This window comes from Camelina sativa, chromosome 14 (genome assembly GCF_000633955.1).
Source record: "Camelina sativa cultivar DH55 chromosome 14, Cs, whole genome shotgun sequence".
In the NCBI taxonomy this organism is placed as follows: domain Eukaryota; kingdom Viridiplantae; phylum Streptophyta; class Magnoliopsida; order Brassicales; family Brassicaceae; genus Camelina; species Camelina sativa.
Genome location: NC_025698.1, coordinates 7,515,783 through 7,529,841, shown reverse-complemented (window position 1 = coordinate 7,529,841; position 14,059 = coordinate 7,515,783). Strand labels below are relative to the sequence as shown.

The window sequence follows — 14,059 nt, the reverse complement described above, 5'->3', positions numbered from 1 at the left end:
TACTTCCCTTCACCGCCACCGCCTACGATAGTGTTTCCACCGCCTTTGGTGCCGTCTCCTCCGCCGGCACAAACAGGTGGAAGTCCGATGACACAGCCCCCGCCGTTATGGCTACCACCACCAGCATTTCAATACGAAACGCCGCCTATGTTCCCTCTTCCACCGCCGGAGTTTGAGTTTACACCTATGCCGCCAATAACTTGGCTGCCTCCTCCTGATGTTCCCGCCCAGTTCTCAACGGCGGAGGCCGTTAATCAGATTCCTTCACCGTTAATGGAATCCCCTCCGCTCAAACACTAGTCATTTTCTGATATCACTTTGCTTTTCCCTTTTCTTTTAATTTTGTTTTCTTTTTTTTTCTATCTAAGCTGGTGTGAATGTAATGATGGTTACTAAACAACGTGTATAACGTTACAATTTTGTTTGTTTGTTCTTAAACAATTTTTTGTGTTTTCTTTAAATCAATTCACGTAGTGAATAATCATCAAACATCTAGTAAAGTTCAGTATGCGTATTCTTAATCGGAAATACTAATTTATCTTGTTCTAGGTTAAAAAAAAAGTTATTAAAACCCTTGTTATAGTGGACCGAGCTTAGTGATTGTTTAGAAAAGTTAGGCCCAAAAACTATCGAAGACTATGAGTTGTTTTAAGGGTAAAAAACGGTCAGTAATGTGGGTCAGAGCAGTGTTAACTGTGGAAATAACGAAGAGCAGCTGAAGCAACGGCGTAGAATAAGTTAACATGTCTCGAAGTGAAGAAAACTCTCGATTTGTAATTCAATGCGGCTTCTTCGATCAGAGCATTACATAGTAGAATCCACACGTAATCCTTCTTCGCATTAANATGCCTCACAGAACATAACTTATACAGCTGTGATTTGGCTGACAGCTTTTGACTCTCCTCTTAAAAAAACATGCATGTGAACAGCAGAAGAAAATGTCAACAAAGACCCATAAAAACCCCCTAAGAGATAACTAAATTGACAAGTTTTTAGCTTTTGATACTTAAATGCAGCAGCTCTCCAAGAAAGCAAACACAACACTCACAGCCATATAACCTCAATTACCTCAAAAGTCAAATCATAAGCTTAGCTAATTTAAGTAAGAGGATGAAACAAAAAGAGTACCATGAGTAGTGAGCTCTGCTGTGTGAGGCACCAAACCTGCTTCTGATTCGGAAACGGGATTACTCTCTTCTTGTGTGATGTTTGACTCGATCTGCTGCACATTATCTTCCACAAGATCATCGTTAAGCTTCCTTAGCTTAAACCCACTGTCGCATCTCTGTAGCATCATCCTCTTTGGTGCCTGATAATGAATTAAACAAACAAAACAACACTTAAAATTAACTGATACGAAGCAGTTAGTAACTCTCAAGTTAGGATTTTTTCCCCCTTTTCCCCACAAATGGGTCTTACTAAAAAAAATTGACTCTTTTTCTTCCCAATTTAGAAGATTATTTCAACCAGAAAGGAAAAAAAAAACAGATATTTTCAATGCAAATTAGAGAGATATCTTACCAAAGAAGATGAAGAGGTGGGATCTGATGAAGCTATAGTAGGAATATACATCGTTCAAGATTTTAGAGATAAATCTATCTTTTTAGCTCTACAGTGCTAATGCTACCTTCTCATTTATCGACTTTATTCATTCTGATTCGGTGATTCCGTTGAACTCTCCTTTGTTCCGCTGTACCTTTCTCCTATCACTCATTGAGTTATTTGGGCCTAAACTTAAAATAGACCTTTGTTTCATTTGGTGAATATACGGCCCACATTGTCGACCTGTTTACCACTCCTGCGTAAATTATAAATTTATCATTTTTCTATAGTTTTTTTTTTATATATATTTTAGTTTTGCAATTCAGAAGTGAAGAGAGTTAATTCAATTCAGATGATAGTTTTGACTATTAGGATTGAAGAAAATGTTTTCAAGGGAATTAGTCTGCAGAGGATAGAGATAAGCATGAAGTGAATGAATGGGCAAAGCATTCAATTTACAACGGTGGCACATCATTCTAAGCAAAGCTTTCAATGCACATACACCAAAATCTATCGATCCTTTGTAGATTAGTTTTGAAAATGAGATGTACAAAAATAAATCACACAATCATTTCTGTATAGTTGTAATATTAACATTGATTGACTCGGAGAAAACGATCGGTATTGACCTAGTTAATTAACCAAGCCGATGTTTTTAATTTCTACGGTAAAAAAAACTTAAGAATAAGTATATGAGTTATGGAAATACCACAAAAACTAGCAAGTGAAACTGAAGAACATGCCGCAAACCTAAAGTTTATGATTCAGATATTCTACCAGTTGAAAAGTAAAAAAGTCGTCTGCCATAAATGAGTTTTTAACTTTTGTGATCTGTCACTTTGCCAATTTGTGTAAGTAAATCATGAACCAGAATATTAATCTTTATCCTTTTCTCGGCATTTACTATTTCTACATTTTCCCATGACATGCATCCTCACATTATTATTCATATTTCTAAATTATGGATACGAAATATGCATTACAAATAGAAAGATATTGAAATGGTCTTTAATCTATCACTAGTATATAATTGTATTGTACGTTGAAGTTTTTCTACCCAAAACAATTAGAGAGCCAAAGAGATGATGAAAGCAAAACAACTACTTGTGGTTGTATTTTTGTTGTCTCTATTCCTTTTAATCATTCACACAACAGAGTCACAGTCCATACCAGACCATGAAGAGAACGCTTACCTTAACGCAGAAGCTCTGACCGTAAAGGAACAAAAGCAATCAAACAGAGGAAGACGCAGAGGTAGCGGTCAGAACCGTGGACGCAGAAACTGCGATCCTCTGTATCAATACTTATTCGGAACCTGTGGCCATTGGCCTTTCCCTACAACACCCTCACCGGAGAACCCCTTTCTCCCTTTCCAACCCCCGCGTCCGCCACCACGTCCTAGACCGCGTCCAAGGCCGTCCCCACGTCTGCCACCACCGTTGGTCCCATCACCACCACCGCCACTGCGCCCACGTCCAAGGCCGCCCCCATGTCTACCGCCGCTTGTGCCGTCTCCACCGCTTTTGGTTCCATCACCGCCGCCACCTCCACCTACACCGCTCGTTCCTTCGCCACCTCCTCCCTCTCCGCCACCATTTTTCTACTTCCCTTCACCGCCACCGCCTACGATAGTGTTTCCACCGCCTTTGGTGCCGTCTCCTCCGCCGGCACAAACAGGTGGAAGTCCGATGACACAGCCCCCGCCGTTATGGCTACCACCACCAGCATTTCAATACGAAACGCCGCCTATGTTCCCTCTTCCACCGCCGGAGTTTGAGTTTACACCTATGCCGCCAATAACTTGGCTGCCTCCTCCTGATGTTCCCGCCCAGTTCTCAACGGCGGAGGCCGTTAATCAGATTCCTTCACCGTTAATGGAATCCCCTCCGCTCAAACACTAGTCATTTTCTGATATCACTTTGCTTTTCCCTTTTCTTTTAATTTTGTTTTCTTTTTTTTTCTATCTAAGCTGGTGTGAATGTAATGATGGTTACTAAACAACGTGTATAACGTTACAATTTTGTTTGTTTGTTCTTAAACAATTTTTTGTGTTTTCTTTAAATCAATTCACGTAGTGAATAATCATCAAACATCTAGTAAAGTTCAGTATGCGTATTCTTAATCGGAAATACTAATTTATCTTGTTCTAGGTTAAAAAAAAAGTTATTAAAACCCTTGTTATAGTGGACCGAGCTTAGTGATTGTTTAGAAAAGTTAGGCCCAAAAACTATCGAAGACTATGAGTTGTTTTAAGGGTAAAAAACGGTCAGTAATGTGGGTCAGAGCAGTGTTAACTGTGGAAATAACGAAGAGCAGCTGAAGCAACGGCGTAGAATAAGTTAACATGTCTCGAAGTGAAGAAAACTCTCGATTTGTAATTCAATGCGGCTTCTTCGATCAGAGCATTACATAGTAGAATCCACACGTAATCCTTCTTCGCATTAATTTACTTCTTCTACTCTCTCCTTTTTCTTTACCTTTTGTTTCTTCATATCGATTTAAACAATATCTCCTCAATATTTATATATCCTCGGTCAATTCTATTAGATGTCTTGCACCAACTCGGTTATGATTAAACCGGGACTATAGACCATGATTTTGGCTTTAATCCAACCAAATAAAAAATCTGATTTGGGTTTCAGCCAACCACGTATATGTTTTTATTAGATTTTTGTGACAACAGAAACAAAATACTCATAGTTCTGTCTATATTCACTTCAATATTCTATGAGCAGAGAGGCTGTGGGTGTGGGCTGGCTAACACTTACCTCAGAGCTCTAAATTCGAGTCAGTTTTAGTTATTGCCTTTTTACATTGGATTGTGTAACCAAATAAATACTCCTTTACTACCAAAAATATTCATTGAATTGAATCCTTACAAAAACTTTGTTCCTTTGGTAATGTGTCAAACATAAGAATTGCCAAAAAAAAGCAACATAAATTAGTCACCCATCAATGAGTCGACTATAAATATGTATACATATGCCTAGTTTAGTTCTTGCATGCCTTACGAAAAAACGATGAAGAGTATCGTACTAAGATGTGTAGTTACACTTCTTTTGATCAGTGTTTCAATAACAGAAGCAATAGAGAATCCACACAACAGACACAGAGACAACAACAACAACAAGAATAGTTTGGCTAGAAGAAACAAGAGAGTCAAAAGCAGCAGAAGAAGAAGCCGAATTAGAAACGGTGAAGCCTTCGCAACAAAGTGTGACGTGTTTTTCCGGTGCATTTTCGGCACTTGCGGTCAATGGAATTTCCCACTTATCCCTTGTCCTGAAAACCCTTTTTTGCCTCCTCCGGTGATCTTACCACCGCCTCTTCCCCTTCCTCCCCCACCGTTACTCCCTGTTGTCACTCCCTGCCCACCACCGCCGCCTCCAATCATAGTCAACGGTGCACCACCGTGTGTTACTTGTGTACAAGCATCACCACCACCGCCCATTCCGGTTCCGGTTCCTTGCCCACCTCCACCATCGCCTCCTCCACAGCCTTGCATTACTTGTGTCCCAACCCCTGCACTGCCACCTCCTCAGCCTTGCATCACTTGTGTGCCTGCCCCAGAACCACCAACTTCTCAGCCTTGCATTACTTGTGTGGTAGCACCAGCTCCACCGGCACCAGTACCTTGTCCGCCGCCGCCATTACATCCGGTTATGCCATTTGTCCCTACGCCGATCTTTACACACCCTCCATTGCCACCATCGGTGACGCCGTCTCCTGTTCCAATCCTACCTCCACCTACTACTCCGGTACTGCCGCTGCCTCCACCTACTGCTCCGGTACTGCCCCTGCCTCCACCTACTGCGCCACTTCCGCCACCATTATCTTCTTCTCTTCCCTCACCACCTCTTCCATTAGTTTTATCGCCACCACCATCACTACCTGGCGGCACGGTTTCACAGCCACCGTTTACAATGACTCCGCCTCCTCTTTTAGGCGGTGGAGCTCCGGGAATCACCGGCTCACCTCCTGGTCCTCTTTTAGGTGGCGGAGCCCCAGGAACTGTGGGTACATCTCCTCCGCCGCTAGTTGCCGACCTACCACCCATGCCACCAATAGCATGGTTTTCGCCGCCAAATATACCTACCGGCTCACCGCCGCCATCTCCAGTTTTCCTCCTTCCTCCGCCATTAGACCGGTCTACATTAACGCCGCCAGCTGCACAATTTTCACCGCCGGTTATAACCACGGGAAATCCTCCACCGGTAGATAACCTCCCACCGGATGTAGTCATAGGAGAACCACTGATTCCATCGCCGCCTGACCAATTTTCGCCGGAGCTTCCACCACCTGATGTAACCATCGAACCACCAATTGAACAGTCAACACCTTCGCCACCAGTCATTCCCGTGACTCTTCCTCCACCGGTTCAAGATTTCCCGCCAATTTTACCCCCACCGGTTCAAGACCTCCCTTCGAATTTACCTCCGCCGGCTGAAGATTTCCCACCGATTTTGCCTCCACCGGTTGAAGACCTCCCTTCGATTTTACCTCCTCCGGCTGAAAATTTCCCGCCGATTTTGCCTCCGCCAGTTCAAGAGATACCGCCGGTATTCACATTACCTCAGCCAGTTGAAGAGATACCGCCGGTAATCACATTACCTCCGCCGGTATTTACATTACCACCGACCGTAGAAGATCCACCGACAGTTCCAGTATTCTCCGCACCACCGGTCCTCGGAGATTACCCACCGCAAACTCCCGTCTTTACGAATCCGCCAGAGGTCACGAATCCATGGATACCGCCAGAGCAAACGCCGGTAACGTCATTCGCGCCACCGATCGAGTCAATCCCAACAATACCGGAAAATCCATTCCCGGTTACACCAGACCCGGACATGGGTTCAAATCAACCGTTGGTTCAGCTTCCTCCGCCCACTTGGGATTCACCGCCGTTTAATCGTTAATTTCCTAATATTTTTCAAATTCTGTTTTTTTTTTTTTTTTAATCATGTAATGGTGTAATCTTAATGTAATAAGACGAAATGCCACGTTGTACAATTCATTGGCTGTTATTTGCATTTCATTAAGAAGAAATAAACTGAGTTTCCACGTGTCATTTTTTATGCTCACGCCATAAATTGGATTTTAGAAAATGAAAATATAATTGAAAACGTAAATACTGATGAGTTGGCAGAAGAAGACAGTGGTGAGTGTGGGTTGATGATGTGGATATGGTGAAGTTGTATATTGACTCCTAATTGGTCAGATATCTATCCACGACAGCCTCTGAGATTTCGTGTATAGATTCTCATTATCTCTCACATTGTCCCTCTTTATCTCCTCTCTCTTTGATTCTTTCTGCTCCGAAAATTACAGAGAGAACAACCAAAGCAGCACTCATTTCTCCACATCTTGAGAGAGGTATATTAGAGATCTCATGGCGATGGCCGTCTCCGGAGCTGTCCTCAGTGGGCTTGGTTCTTCTTTCCTCGCCGGAGGCAAGAGGAGTGCCACCGCGTTGGGAAGCGGCGTAGGCACTGGAGCTCAGAGAGTTGGCAGGAAAACTCTGATCGTCGCTGCTGCGGCTACTCAGTCTAAGAAATCTTGGATCCCTGCCGTTAAAGGTGGCGGCAACCTCCTTGACCCTGAATGGCTTGATGGCTCGTAAGTCTAATCCTCTTTAATCTCTCACTCTCAGTTACTAGTAGTATGAACAATGCTGACTATAGCTTGAACAATAGACTTTGATAGTTCTGAAGGTCTTGAATACTCATTTGGTTCTAATATCTTTCACTGAGTTCAAAAGAGTATGAAAAAGGTCGAAATTATTGAGTCAAATGTGTATGATATTTGCAGGCTACCGGGAGATTTCGGGTTCGACCCATTGGGTTTGGGAAAGGACCCGGCTTTTCTGAAATGGTACAGAGAGGCTGAGCTGATCCATGGCCGATGGGCGATGGCGGCAGTTCTTGGGATCTTCGTCGGCCAGGCATGGAGCGGTGTGCCGTGGTTCGAAGCTGGAGCTGAGCCAAGCGCGATCGCTCCCTTCTCCTTCGGGTCGCTTCTTGGAACCCAATTGCTTCTCATGGGTTGGGTGGAGAGCAAACGGTGGGTCGATTTCTTCAACCCGGATTCTCAAAGTGTTGAGTGGGCGACACCGTGGTCAAGGACTGCTGAGAATTTCGCAAACTATACCGGTGATCAGGGATACCCCGGTGGAAGATNGGTTGAGTGGGCGACACCGTGGTCAAGGACTGCCGAGAATTTCGCAAACTATACCGGTGATCAGGGATACCCCGGTGGAAGATTCTTCGATCCGTTGGGTCTCGCCGGCAAAAATCGCGACGGTGTTTATGAGCCGGACAGAGAGAAGCTGGAGCGGTTGAAATTGGCAGAGATTAAGCACTCGAGGCTCGCAATGGTTGCCATGTTGATCTTTTACTTTGAGGCCGGCCAGGGGAAAACGCCTCTCGGTGCTCTTGGTTTGTGAGCAAACGGCATATGATGTTTTGAGTCTGTAGATATAATTTCTCTACCAAAAAAACCTTAATGTTCCTCTTCTTCAGTGTGACATTTGGGAAAAGATCATTTAAATCATTGCTTTAAATTGGCACCTTAGTCATGAGCTTAATTTAGCTAGCGAAAACTGTAAAATGAAAAATCATGAGGCTTGTTCGTAATTAACTTTATTATCACAACTCAAATGTGAAAGGGAATACTAAACATCAATGAAAGAGATCCACAACTTCATTTCTTTGCTACAAATGCATGATAGAAGAGCTCCAGGTGGGACAATGGAGTAACAGAAAGTAGAACAAGTTTCTTCCCTACAAAGTAAAATGCCTAAGAGGGGTTTGAACAGCTAAGTCTCACTCACAACAGAGATAAAATCACAGGGTTTCTACCGCATAAAGCTTATAACTTGTACTCCGGGTTGTCACGAAGGCTGAGTTTTGACAGGACAAGGCAGTAAGAATTCCAGTCAGTTCGTCTTAGATACTTCAACAGTTTCTTCCTTTTCTGCACCATTCCTAATAGCCCCTTCCGTGAATGCTTGTCCTACGTTTTATAAAAGCCACCAACAGGTATAAACGTAAGGTGTGTATAGCAGAAACTGGGACGGTAAGATTCACAAAAATATCGTAAAGAATTTGAAGTTTCACCTTTTTGTGTAGAGAGGAGGATAAATGCTTGATCTTAGTAGTGAGTTGTGCCACTGCAAGGAGAGACCACAGACATCACAAGACAATCGGTCTAAGAACATGTATTCCTTTTGATGGCTAAAACCAACATTGATCATAGCGCAGGCCTTATGTAGAAATTACCTTGCACACGTGCAGAACCACAATCTGATTCCGACATCTTTAACTCTTCCCTTACTTTCGTGAGCTCAATTTTCATCTTCTCCGCAGAGGACATGTTATCTGGGTGGAAATACTTTGTTGATGCAGTCAAATAAAACAGATCAATACCCATAGTTTCTTTAAATAGTCACAACAGAGCATTGTAGAAACTATCATAGACGAAAGATCACCAAAGAAGCCTTTTGATTCTGACTAAATTAGATTAAACAAGTAACTTTCAAAGTGTAAGAGTGGAAAAACTTACAGTCTCAACTAGCTCCTCTTTTGGAGGAAGAAGCTTGTATTCAGGGGTACCACCCAGATGGCACATAATGGCAACATTCTGCTCTGCAAGCAAAGAAACCTCCTCATATATATGACATATATGTCAATTCGACAGCAAAACATAACTCCAGACAACAAAATCAAATCTACATCTCAACACATCGAGTCCTAAGCAAAAACCAACACATTAAGTATCGCATAGAGAGAGAGAGTCATAAGAGGCTCAGAACGTACGGGTAAGAACTTCATTTTTGTCAGAGTCATTCTTAATAGATGATATAACATTTCTGAGTGCCGCAAAGTTCTTAGTCCGAGATTGGGCCTCTTTCTCTTCCACTTGCCTTAGCTTAACCAACCTCTGATTCAACTCCTGTAAAGAGAACCATCCTTCTTGTTTATCTCCCTCTGGTCTAAGCATCCTTAGTTTCTCACCTAATTCCTCTTCGTTATAAAACGTTAAGAACTCTGTAATCGTATCCTCTGTTTCACCCTCCCTTCTCTCCGGGGACATGGGCATTGCTTCTCCTCCAGTGCTCTTGAAGTTCCCTAACAAACTTCCTCTCTTCCCTATGTTGTTCGAAGTGTTAGGCTGCGTCCTCAAATTCTTCAAATTTGCCAGTAAGGTGCTCGAATCGAAAGACTGGGCTTTCCGATTTCTAGGATCCGATGAGTTTGGTGCGGCCTTCTGCTTATTAAAAAGCGCCTCAAAGGAAACCTGCGGCGGGGACTGTGATGGATCCCTCGGAGGTGGAACGGTGGATCTCCGCTGAAACTTGGCGAGGTTCTTCCCCAAATCATGCTGAGACACGCGTGACTGGTTACCGGAGAAACTAATCGGTCCGCGATTCTGAGATTGGGCATCGGATCTGGGGAATGTTCTCCTACCTTGCTCTTGCTGATTCTGCAGTTTCTGTTTCAGTGTGGTCTTGATGTCGAAGAAGGGAGAAGAGTCCGACGGAGACGGAGAAGACGGTGACTGAGAGGATTTTTCAACAGATGCGTTTGCTACTTTGGAAGGTGAGTCCGATGACGAATTTGAGAAAAGCCGAATCAAATATGGGTTTGATGGTAACCTTTGTTGGCGTCTGGCGAGATGAAGCGCCATGGTTTTGGCTGCTCCGAAGGATTTAGGGCTTTGGGGGTGTGTTTGTGTAAGTGGAAGTGATGACGATAACAGATTACAGAAAGTGCGGTTTAAGTGAATTGAAAATGTTGACTTTTCCGGTTCATTGAGAATTAAAATCGGTTAGGCAAAAAGTCTGATAAACCGGATACAATTTTCAAACACGTTTACAGATCGAGACGTGTCTAGTTCGTAAACGTTTCATGTTTAAGAAAAAAGAGGCCCAATTGGACTTTCTATTTCGACCCACGAAGTCACAAAAGCCCTTAGGTGTTGTTTTCTTACTCACCGACTTTTTTTTGGTTTTTTTTTGACAATTTAAAAAATGAACTGGGACTTTAAATTAAAATTTCAATTGAGGCCATAAAGAAAAAAAACCCCGAGTTCAATGCATACTTGAGAAAAAAAAATATAAACTCAACTACTCACCAGTTAGGTTATAAATGAACATAAAAAGACAACAAAAAAAAAGATCCTAATTTCGTAAAACTTTATCCAACCATAGTGTACAATAGAAAAATGGCATCTACAGACTACTACTACAATCGTGAAAGATGAAAATTTTTTTTTGCCAGTAAGAATTGATTGAGCTCACACGTCCACAAAACAAAACTATGCCGAAACTGCATTAAAAGAGGAGTAATGGTATGTAACTGAACCGTCACAAAAGCCAAAATAGATAGCTCCTCTCACACTCACCGCGCGTATGGTAATCGTACAGACTCCAGACCGACGCCAAACCCTACTTACTAGTCGTCCATCCATTACCTTTTCGCCAAGTACAAAAATACTTAATGCCACGTATGTATTCTCATGGGTCCCACTTTCACCAAGAAAAAAGACATATTCACAAATAATTTCAATCTACTAATAATAATAATAACTGTGTATGTGTGTGAAAACGTTCCCAATCTATATACTCCATATATTATTATAAATAATCCACCCATTAATATGCCACGAAGATTTTTCTTCTTCTCCACTTTTCGCCACCATTTCTTCTTCTCCTTCTCTCTCTCTCTAAAATCGGTGGGAGGTCCAACGTAAGAGACCATGACCGGCGGAGACTGGATTCATGAAGCTATGGGTGATGATTCATTGGTGGCGGAGGCTCTGATCTGCCTTCTCCATTCTGAGCCGTCGTCACCTCCTGAGACGAAGTGCGGCGGCGGCGGCGGCGGCGCGTCGGATCTCAAGCTGAAGTGGACGGTGCGTCAGAGGAGGACCAAGTCGGCGTCTATGAGGAAGAAGGGAGATGATAATAATACGCGTGCTAGTCCCACGACGCCTCTTTCATGGAGCGGTGCCACTTCTTTTAGCGGCGGTGGTGCTGGTGCCGTTGATGGATTTGAGGAGTCAAGCGGTGCTGTGAAACTGTCTGAGGCCGTTAGATCTAAGGTTCGTTTGATCATTTCCCTTTTTGGTTACTATATGTTCAACAGTTTAAAAAAAAAAACCTCTAGCGTTACTCTGTTTTGTTTTGTGTGTGTGTTTGACGTATATACCCCTGCGATGCGGCGTTTTGACGGCGGCTATAGCCACCGTGTCATACCTAAAGAAGCCTAGTCGTTTTGTTTTGTTTTTTGTTTTTTTGGGCCATTCCCATCTTCACGTAATCTCTCTCCGTCGTCTTCCTTGTTATCCGCAACTACCGCCACTTTTGCTCATATTTGTTTCTCCTAGGGTCATTTCCGTCATTTCTTCCAGTGATCGGCTTCTTCGCCGGTCACGCAACCTTGGCCTTTCCGATCTATACTCCGACTTCGCGTTGACCATAAAATGTCACTATGTTTACTCTGGCTGTCCCCTCGAACCCCCACGTTCCTTTTTTCCTTCGTAGTAACTCAAATTAATCTATCTTCTCTGCTTTTTCCATTTTGGCGACTCAATGTCCTCACATCTAGATGATTGTGTTAAGTGGTGTGTGACCAAAGTTCACGCCTCAGTGTCTCACGAATCCTTTGTTCGTGAAACTGTTCGCTAAATTCAAGCAAGAGTCATCATCTATACAATGACGAGGTTACCCCGGTGATAGAGTGTGTCTATAGGGGGGTAGTTGGGTCCAATTAGAGAAGTAAAGGCTGGCGTTATATATAAATTGCTTATTATGAGGGTTGCCTCTTTTATGGGTCGAGAGGCGTTTTCGTGGCGGATTAGGTTTGGAGGGTTTGGTGCGTCTGTGGTGTAATCAGATGCGGCGTGGAACATCATAAGTCTCTTAGGTAATGGCTGACGTGGAAAAACAAAAGTCAAAAACTCTCCACTCCACGCGGCAGTTTGACTGAGCCTTCCTCCAAAGCACCACCTTCTTTGGTCAAAATCACTTTCCTTTCATATAAATTATTGGTGACACAGTCCTGTTTACTTACTTAAACTTCTTTTTTCTTTATCTATGGTTTTAATAAGGCGATGAATCATTTTATCTTACCAAAGTAGAGAACCCACAAAGTCACCAGTTTTGGGTTTGTAATTAAAAGAACGTGATAAGGACAAGTGGGGGTTATGTGGATAATTCGTGACAACAAAAAAAAAGTGTGGGGTCGTGGCCACGCTTATAAGTCTTCCGAATCACGCTCCAGTCACGTGATTCTATTCTTTCGAATTTAAGTTTGTGTCTCGATGTAGGAGAAAAAGATGCACTTATGTTCATATTTGCTTTTCTGATCTTTTTTTGGGTCTAAGTAAGTAGTTGACCAAGAAAGAAGATTCCTTTTTAGTGTTTTTGGTGATTAACTAACTGTCTAAGATTTGGCGTTTTGAAATATATAGGGATGTCTTAAAGCTTATGATCCTCTAGATTTCACAGAGATTTTTCTTTCTTTCATCGTCTCATTGCGTATCTAGTGTTGTCACTCACCACCCTCTAGTTGAGAACCTGAAATTATGGAATCAAATTTAAGATTATGGTCTGTACCCTCATTATGTCCTTGTGAATGACATTTTCCGTTTAATTTAAAGCCAACTTGATTTGATCAGATCTTATTATATATGTTGTCAGAAGCCACAATCTAATTTTTTTTGGTTGGTTTGATGCAGATATCACAAACGAATGTAACAACAACAATCCCTTTCAAGAGATCAAGAAAGAAAAAGGTAAAACAAGGGGAAAAATAACATTATCCGATTCTTGTGGGATCAAATCTTTTAATCACTATATGTTGCTTTCTACAGACGCTTGCTCAACTTAAAGAAGAGGAGAGTTTGCTCTTAAAGGAAAAGAAAGGCTTGAAAAATGTAATATCTCTTTTCCCATGTTGTTCTGATTATATATCAAGTACAAAGAGTGGGAACTTTTAATATTTATACTTGTTGGGTGATTCAGGAACTCGCCAGTATGCGGGAACTGCTCAAGCAACAAAAAGCAAGAAACGAGTCTTTAAAGAAGATGCAGGTTTAAAAAAAAAAACACTCTGGATATGATCACTCTTGTGAGTAGTATATATGTAACATACAAAAATATCGCTAACAAATCATATTTTGTGTGTGCAGGCTGAATCACAAAAGAATGAGGATTCCTCCTTCTTGCTCCCTGACCTTAACATACCTCTGGATAACAACAATCCGAGCCCTGATATGTAACTAGGACAGACACAACAACCATCAACAAGATATTCTTTTGTCTTTGACACGTTCTCAAGACTACGCATAACTGTAACTATATGATATGGATAAGAATATAGATAGATAATCGTCGACTCGTCCCATTCCCTTGGCTTTTGCAGACGGATAAAATGATTCTAATGACAGAGGAGACGAGTTAATTTTTTTTTTTTTTTTTTTTTTTTTTTTTTTTTTTTTTTTTTTTTTTTTTTTT

The 14,059-nt window shown here is 42.2% G+C and overlaps 6 protein-coding genes across 8 annotated transcripts in view; 4 read left to right on the top strand and 2 right to left on the bottom strand.

The window, feature by feature from the left end:
* LOC104740270 (ribonuclease 3-like protein 1) overlaps window positions 1-1,697 on the bottom strand; it is a gene marked incomplete in the record, with an annotated part of 4,802 nt that extends 3,105 nt beyond the window's left edge. Inside the window, 3 exon segments of one of the 2 annotated variants that reach the window (XM_019235354.1) lie at window positions 846-904; window positions 1,129-1,309; window positions 1,522-1,697. In XM_019235354.1, the coding sequence (XP_019090899.1) occupies window positions 846-904; window positions 1,129-1,309; window positions 1,522-1,572 (291 nt within the window). 2 annotated transcript variants of the gene reach the window in all.
* On the top strand, window positions 2,625-3,443 carry LOC104743327 (leucine-rich repeat extensin-like protein 3). The gene has a single exon (XM_010464425.1). It carries the CDS (start codon window positions 2,625-2,627, stop codon window positions 3,441-3,443), a length of 819 nt encoding a protein of 272 aa, XP_010462727.1.
* LOC104743326 (proline-rich extensin-like protein EPR1) lies at window positions 4,563-6,458 on the top strand. The gene has a single exon (XM_010464423.1). It carries the CDS (start codon window positions 4,563-4,565, stop codon window positions 6,456-6,458), a length of 1,896 nt encoding a protein of 631 aa, XP_010462725.1.
* LOC104740267 (chlorophyll a-b binding protein CP24 10B, chloroplastic-like) lies at window positions 6,812-8,112 on the top strand. 2 transcript variants are annotated; one of them, XM_019236157.1, is made up of 3 exons: window positions 6,812-7,158; window positions 7,351-7,716; window positions 7,801-8,112. In XM_019236157.1, exons 1-3 carry the CDS (start codon window positions 6,932-6,934, stop codon window positions 7,982-7,984), a joined length of 777 nt encoding a protein of 258 aa, XP_019091702.1. In that variant the 5' UTR covers window positions 6,812-6,931; the 3' UTR covers window positions 7,985-8,112. The 2 variants fall into 2 exon arrangements, with proteins under 2 accessions (XP_019091702.1, XP_010459118.1); XM_010460816.2 differs by having other exon boundaries at window positions 6,833-7,158; window positions 7,351-7,641; window positions 7,717-8,112.
* Window positions 8,165-10,300, bottom strand: LOC104740266 (probable 37S ribosomal protein S28, mitochondrial). Its single transcript, XM_010460815.2, has 5 exons — window positions 9,357-10,300; window positions 9,103-9,185; window positions 8,820-8,931; window positions 8,658-8,710; window positions 8,165-8,553 (listed from the first exon to the last, which is right to left on the bottom strand). The coding sequence occupies exons 1-5, from the start codon at window positions 10,225-10,227 to the stop codon at window positions 8,410-8,412; spliced, it is 1,263 nt and encodes a 420-aa protein (XP_010459117.1). The 5' UTR covers window positions 10,228-10,300; the 3' UTR covers window positions 8,165-8,409.
* LOC104740265 lies at window positions 11,199-14,031 on the top strand. The gene is made up of 5 exons (XM_010460814.2): window positions 11,199-11,643; window positions 13,282-13,338; window positions 13,417-13,479; window positions 13,568-13,636; window positions 13,735-14,031. The coding sequence occupies exons 1-5, from the start codon at window positions 11,299-11,301 to the stop codon at window positions 13,822-13,824; spliced, it is 624 nt and encodes a 207-aa protein (XP_010459116.1). The 5' UTR covers window positions 11,199-11,298; the 3' UTR covers window positions 13,825-14,031.

Excerpts from the sequence above, each read along its gene's own strand:
- LOC104743327 (XM_010464425.1), top strand. The coding sequence starts at position 2,625 with ATGATGAAAGCAAAACAACTACTTGTGGTTGTATTTTTGTTGTCTCTA.
- LOC104740265 (XM_010460814.2), top strand. The coding sequence starts at position 11,299 with ATGACCGGCGGAGACTGGATTCATGAAGCTATGGGTGATGATTCATTG. Across the intron at positions 11,644-13,281 it reads CTGAGGCCGTTAGATCTAAG|ATATCACAAACGAATGTAAC; the intron begins GTTCGTTTGATC and ends GGTTTGATGCAG. Across the intron at positions 13,339-13,416 it reads AGAGATCAAGAAAGAAAAAG|ACGCTTGCTCAACTTAAAGA; the intron begins GTAAAACAAGGG and ends TGCTTTCTACAG.
- LOC104743326 (XM_010464423.1), top strand. The coding sequence starts at position 4,563 with ATGAAGAGTATCGTACTAAGATGTGTAGTTACACTTCTTTTGATCAGT.
- LOC104740266 (XM_010460815.2), bottom strand. The coding sequence starts at position 10,227 with ATGGCGCTTCATCTCGCCAGACGCCAACAAAGGTTACCATCAAACCCA. Across the intron at positions 8,932-9,102 it reads AAGAGGAGCTAGTTGAGACT|TATTTCCACCCAGATAACAT; the intron begins GTAAGTTTTTCC and ends GCATCAACAAAG. Across the intron at positions 8,554-8,657 it reads CCTCCTCTCTACACAAAAAG|GACAAGCATTCACGGAAGGG; the intron begins GTGAAACTTCAA and ends TATAAAACGTAG.